The 6,953-nt window shown below is 40.5% G+C and overlaps 1 protein-coding gene across 1 annotated transcript; it reads right to left on the minus strand.

The window, feature by feature from the left end:
• Positions 1 to 594: 594 nt before the first annotated feature.
• On the minus strand, positions 595 to 1,389 carry MYCGRDRAFT_38940 (uncharacterized protein; the record flags this gene model as incomplete). Its single annotated transcript, XM_003854440.1, has 1 exon — positions 595 to 1,389. A coding segment is annotated over one exon (795 nt), but the record flags the coding sequence as incomplete, so codon positions are not given.
• Between the last annotated feature and the right edge of the window lie 5,564 nt (positions 1,390 to 6,953).

Raw genomic sequence — 6,953 nt, forward strand, 5'->3', positions numbered from 1 at the left:
ACATCGGGCCGAGAAGAGGGGAGCCGAACTTTTACGACGTGATGAAAAAACTTGGTGCCAAGCAAGCAGGAGGAAACGAAAGGGAAAGAGAAAGGAAAATGAGACGGAGGAAAGGGAAAGCGAGTGATTACTGCGCCTGGAAGCATGTGGTGCAGCGATGGTCAGCCATGCACTCGGGCTCGGATCCTTTGGGAGGAGGCGTGTCATGGTTGGTGAAGTCCGCGCAAGCTGGAAGGAGGGAGGGAGGATGGATGAGCGGAGTGCCTTTAGGTTTTAGGAGTAACGTAAGGTAGTTGGTGGCGAAACGGAATGGAAAAGGGAAGTGGATGGCTTTTGTGGATGTGCTGACCTTGCTCACTATCGGCTTCACAATGTGATGTTCTAATCGTCGTGACATCAGGCTCTGAGGATGGCGACTCATCTCAGGTCGCACAGGCGCTAGCAATACTGCTTGATGCATTCTATCAATCCTCCACTCGAGCTGCGCATGAAACAGACGGAGCCGTTTGAGGTCTCGTCCGCTCACGACGATGTCGAAGGTATGGTTCCACACCCAATGACCTGGTATATCTCCACTCGCTTCGAAGGAGACGATCATCTCCCCTTCCCACTCAATAACCAACGAAAGCCATCAATCGTATCCTTCTTCCACCTCTCATACTCTGGCAAATGCGACAGATGCAAAAAGAAACAATGCGGCACCCCCGCATACAAATTCAATCGTCTCTCCACTCCTTCCCTCGTCAACATGTCGCCGAAGATGAGATTCTCGTCGCGACTGGGATCCCGCCCCGATGTCTGCAAATACACCCTAGGCAACCCTTGGTGCCCGAAAAGTCCCTTTCTCTCCCCATCTGGCGGCCACAACAGACTCGAATAGACCGGATCATTCACATCCGCTTTCAAACACGCATTCAACCACCCCAGAAAGTCCCTCGATAGTACGGGATTGTCCACACACCCTTCTTCCCGTCGACTCAGATACCGCTCTCGATACCCCTCCTCCAATTCCTTCCCCTGCTCGTCTACAGTTCGTGTACTCCCCCAACTACTGAATACCCCAGTCACCAGCGGTCCGGAAGAAGGCGTCCACTCGTCCCTGGCTTTATGAGCGAAACTCACCGCTATGGTGCCACCCGCTGAAATGCCACCGATCACAAATCCGCGGGATGTGTCGGCGGCGAAGACCGTACTGGCGCGAGACCGGATATACACCAGCGCATCCCAGGCATCATTTACAGGCGCTGGCCAAGGGTGTTCAGGAGCAAGACGATACGCTGGCGCAACGACCACAGCGTTAAAGTGCGTGACCAACCACCGAGCTAGACTTGCGGCCATGACGGGCGATCCGAGAACTAGACCGCCGCCGTGGTAGAGGACTATCAACGGACCTCCTGGAGCTGCTTTCTTGCCGGCTGCGGGAGAGAAGGTCCGCAAAGGGAGAGTATGGCCATCGCGGGTGGTGAAGGAGTGGACATTTTCTGCTACGAGAGGGTCCGGGACATCGGAATCTGCGGCGACCTCGTCGAGGAAACGGTACTTCTCTGCGGTGGATTGTAGGTCGGACCAGTCTGTTTTGGGGGTTGGCCAGGCGGAGAGGACCTGAGAGCGATGGTTAGTTGGTGTTGTAGGCTATTGGGGGATCGAGGGCAGGTGGTACGGTTTCGTATTCTGGAGTGGGTATGGCGAGGTCGCGGAGGTCTTGCTCGGACATGGACAAGACGTCCGGGTCTGCGAGGACTTTCATCTTGTAGGGAGTACCCTGTGGATGGAATGGTTCCTCTGAGGTGAGGTTGAATCAATCCGCGTGGAAACGATGGACGGCAATCAAATATTGAAGGGTGAGGCTCGGACTTGATGCTGACTCAGCTTGGCCTATCTTGTTGTGGATCATCAGACTGACCATTAGTGAAGTGCACGTGACTAGTGCCAAGGCATTTACACACACAGATAGCTAAAGTAAGAATCTTACACTTAAGATTCTCTCTACATAACAATATATACCTGCTAATTAGAGGTCCTCTTCTACTTAGCTTAAGTCTAATTACAACAGGTTATAAGCCCGGCGTAACTACTGCATACTTAAGGAAGAATTGTCTGTTCTAAGCGCAGCTACTAGAACCTTACTATATACTGTTTAGATAGTTAACTAGCGAGCCGAGAAAGAGCTAGTTATAATAACAGCCGCAATGCAGGCTAATAAGTTTAAGACTGCGAAGGAGAATAAAGTCCTAAGAAAGGGAAGCAACTTCTTAGACTAGTTAAGGATGCTTAAAGCAGCCCTTATAGACAAGGAGGTGTTAGGCTATGTCTTTTATAACATTCCCTAGTGCCCTGCCTAACTAAAGCTAGGAATTAAAGTTAGATATCCCTCTCTACTAACTAAGGAGAGTACTGCTTTATCCTCCTAGGCTCTAACTCCTTCCTAAAAAGAAGGAGGGGACACTTTAGTAACAGAACCTATTCTAACTAGTAGACTAAGACTAACTCCTCTCTAAGTCTAGTATAAGCATAACCTAATTACATACGGGATTGTTAGTAAAAGGATTAACTAATCTCTAAGGCCTAACTTTAGGGATATAGAGAAGACAGCTAAGGAACTATATAATACTATTGCAGCTACCTATAGGCCTATTGTAACTATAAACATTTATAACAGCCTAAGGATTCTTAGAATTAGTAACATTAAGATCTAAGGAACAAACACTTAGAAGTACTATAAGGACTTCTAGAAGTAGTATTATAAGTATATCTCTATAACAGAATAATACTCTAGGTCTAAGAGCATTCTAGTCTTAAAGCTTACCTTTAGTAATAAGCAGATTAGGCTGTTCTTTATCTAGGGCCTCTACTATCTAGAATACCTAAGAAGCTAGAGACAATCCTATTACATTAAGAACACAACTCTTAAAGAGCTAATTACCTTATTAATTAAGGAACCTCCTCTACAGACATAGAGGATAGCAGGAGGATTTAGGGGTACTGCAGTAGATAATAATTAGTATACTAAGTGTACCTATTATATCTACATAAATGCAGATTACTTTAAGAAGCATCCTAATAAGGCCCTAAAGTCCTAGGTATATAGAGGAAAAGGAGGATCTAATAAGGACAAGAAGAAGTCCTAAGACAAGAGCAAGAGACATAACAAAAAGGGAGGAAAAGGTACTGCAGTAATTAAGCCTATCTCCTCTTCTAATGCAGGCTTAGGCTCTAATTTAGACAGCTTATTTGCAGGAGCAGTAATTACTGCCGCTAGAATACAAAGGAGTAACACTATTGTCTAGGATTCTAGTATATTATACTACTTCTTTAATAACAAGTCCTAGTTCTTAGACCTTAAACCCCTAGAAACCCTAATTAGGTTCTCTTAAGCTATTAGACAAAGCATAGTTACACACTTAGGAAGTGTGAGGATTATAATAAAGTATAAGGGGAATAAGTTAAACATTACCTTGCAAGATGTGTTATACTCTCCTAACTCTAATTATAACCTTATCTTAGCAGAGACTCTCTAGCTAAAGTGCAAGGTCTACCTAGACAGGCTATCTTTATATATTCTAAGGAATAACAAGAAGATAGGCAAGGTTTAGTCTACTTATAATGTTCTAATCCTCTAGAATGCAACTATCTCTCTCCCTAAGGGGAGTACTAAAGTTGCTTCTACAACTAACAGGAATATGTCCTATCTAGCCTTTGCTATGCCTAAGGCTAATATAACAAGATAGCACTAGAGACTAGGCTATGTAGGGAACAAGATTCTTAGTGCAACAAAGGCTTAAGTCTAAGGACTTAAGCAGATTAACACATCTACACTTAAGCACTATAAGCTATGCAAGCTTGCAAGGTTACAAAGAGTAGTGTTAAGAACTCTAAGACTAATACCTTAATCCTTATTAGATAAGGTCTATATTAATATTATAGGACTAATCTTTCTACTAGACATCTTTAGATACAAGTACATCCTTATAATTACTAATGCAAAGTTAAGAAGGAGATAGGCTATCTTCTGCAAGCTTAAATTATAAGCTACATAAATTATTAAGAAATAGACTACTAAGACATTTAACTAGTACAAAAAGATAGTTAAGATCTAGTTCTTAGATAGAGGAGGAGAGTTTAACAACAATAATCTAATTACATTTGTAGAGAATAAGGGACTAAGATAGGATTTCTTAGCTCCCTATACTCCTAAGCAGAATAGAATTGTAGAATTATTTAACAAGGTTATCCTTAATAAGGCAAGAGCAATAATAATTAACTCTAGCCTACCTCTCCCTCTCTAGAGTTTTGTAGTTGCATATATAATCTTCCTTACGGACAGGCTAGTATGCCTATTAACTAACAAGATTCCTCTTTAGGAATTTAATTAAGATCTTAATGCTAGAACTCTATATATTAATCTAACAAAGGTTAGGAGATTTAGATGTAGAGCATATCTGCATAATTAGGGGAGACCTAATTTATAGAAGTTCTATCCTAGAGCAGAGAAATACTAGAATCTAGGATTCTAGGAGAACACTTTAACTAACTATATAATTTAGAAGTTTGAACTATCTACCCTTGCTAGGTTTTAGCATAAGATTGTAACCTCTCCTTATGTAACACATAATAAGGATAAGGTATATAGCATAATACCTGCTGCCCTAGACTTCTAAGGGGAGAGTTTCCTATAACTAATATAACCTATTGCTATAGAACAGGAAGTCTATGCTATCTACACTAAGGATTAAGATTAGGGCTAGGATGCCTAAGGGCAAGATGCCTAACCTCTTACTACTTCTTATCTTTAAGAAGTAGAGAATATGTTTAATACTATGCAGAGAGAGAGAAACTAAGCCTCCCTTTTAACATCTTAGGGGGAGCAAATATTAGGTTAGGACATACAGTCCTAGGATAACTAACACAAGCAGTCTAAGCCTAATTAGCTAGAGGCTACTAAGTATAAAGAAGCCTCCTAGCTAGCTTAGGGGGAGTATATTTCTAAGGAAACAGGAAGTCCTAAGGGATTCTAAGGAAGTCCTAAGGGATTCTAGGAGCAGGCTAATGCCTTATTAACACAGCTATAACATTAAGTATTAGCAGAGAATTGCCCTAAAAGGGAAGACCTCTAAGATTATACTATAACTCCCTTCCTAGACATTTATGTTACAGGAAAGAGGAAAGTAGGGAGAAGCCCTAAGAGACCTAAGAAATTAGGCAATAAAGCAAGTCCTAAAAGCTTAGGCACATTTAGACTCTTAAGAAGTAGAAGATTAGTTATAAGAAAAGACTATAGCAAGATCTAGAAGATAGGACTTAAAATAACAAATCCTAATCTATCTAATCCTAAGATAGTTAAGGAAGCTCTCTCTAGATCTAACTATAAGGAATAGGAGAAAGCTATTATTAAGGAAGCTAAGTTACTTAAGTCTACAGGATGCCTTAAATAGAAACTTATTAGCACCCTCCCTAAGGGGAGAGTCCCTCTTACAGGGAAATAGGTCTTTAAGATTAAGGTGCTCCTAGATAGAACTATAGAGAAGTACAAGGCTAGATAGATAGCTAGGGGATTTATACAAAGGAAGGGACTTAACTATATTAATACCTTTGCTCCTACCCTAAGAGCTATAATAGGGAGAATACTTCTATCCCTCTTAGTTAACTTTAGCTAGAAGAGGAGACAAGTTAATGTTAAGACTACATTCCTAAATCCAAACCTAGATAAGCAGATCTTTATTAAGCTACTAGAGGGAGCTTATCTCTTTAAGAAAGATGCCTACAAGTATATTATATATATTAAGAAAGGACTATATAGGCTTAAGCAGGTAGCTGCTCTCTAGCACTACAATGCTATAGACACTCTCTAAAAGCTTAGTCTAACAAGAACTGTTAGCGATGCTTACCTCTTTTAAGGGAAAGGCATCCTTATTCTCCTTTATATAGATAACTTCTAGATCTTTAGACAGTTAGACTATAAGATTAACAAGCTAATTAAGGGATTAGAGCAGAAGTACATAATTAAGGTTATTAATACTAATATCTTTCTTAGACTTTACCTAAAGGAAGGGAAAGATAGCTCTATGTCTGTCTCTTAGGAACACTATTCTAAAGACAAACTTTAAGGACATAGTCTTAGCAATGCAAAGAGTGTTAAGTACCCCCTTAACACCCTCCTTAAACCCCTCTAGGATAAGGGAACAAAGGAGGACTATAATCTCTTTAATAAGATTATTAGGGAACTATAATATCTGTCAAACTATACTAGACTAGACATTAGTTTTGCTGTTAACTACTATGTAAGGTTCCTTTAGAACCTAGGACCTTTGCATATTCAGGCAGCTAAACATATCTAGAGATATATTGTAGGCACAATTAACAAGTGCCTTATATATAGGAAAACTAAGGAGCAAATTTAGATTAAAGCATTCTTAGACTCTAACTTTGCTAATAATCCTAGCATATCTAGGTCTACCTTAGGAATGCTCTTTAAAATTGTAGGAGGCCTAGTTATCTAGAGATCTTAACTGTAGAAAGAAGTAGTGCTATCTAGCACTAAGGCAGAGTACCTCTCTCTTACTAAGGTAATAAGAGAAGTGAATTAGGTAAGGAATCTTATTAATAAGCTCTAGCCCTTTACCTAGGCTAAAAGCATTTCTACTATCCTTATTAAAGTAGACAATTAATTAGCTATTAGCCTTATAGAAAACTATGCTAACTCTAAAAGATCAAGACATGTCTCTCTTAGGAACTATTACTATAGAGAGTAACATAATAAGGGGAGTATTAAGGTAGAGTTTATAAGGACAGATATGCAGCTTGCAGACTGTCTAACAAAACCAAAATCCCTAAACACTATCCTCTAATGTAGGCGTCTACTAAAAAGAGCATCTCGTGCGAGCATAAGAGGAACATATCCTAACATAGTCGCACGAAATAAGAGGCTAATACAGGAATTGAACCTATAACCTTCT

The sequence above is a fragment of the Zymoseptoria tritici genome, chromosome 3 (assembly GCF_000219625.1).
Source record: "Zymoseptoria tritici IPO323 chromosome 3, whole genome shotgun sequence".
Lineage (NCBI taxonomy): Eukaryota > Fungi > Ascomycota > Dothideomycetes > Mycosphaerellales > Mycosphaerellaceae > Zymoseptoria > Zymoseptoria tritici.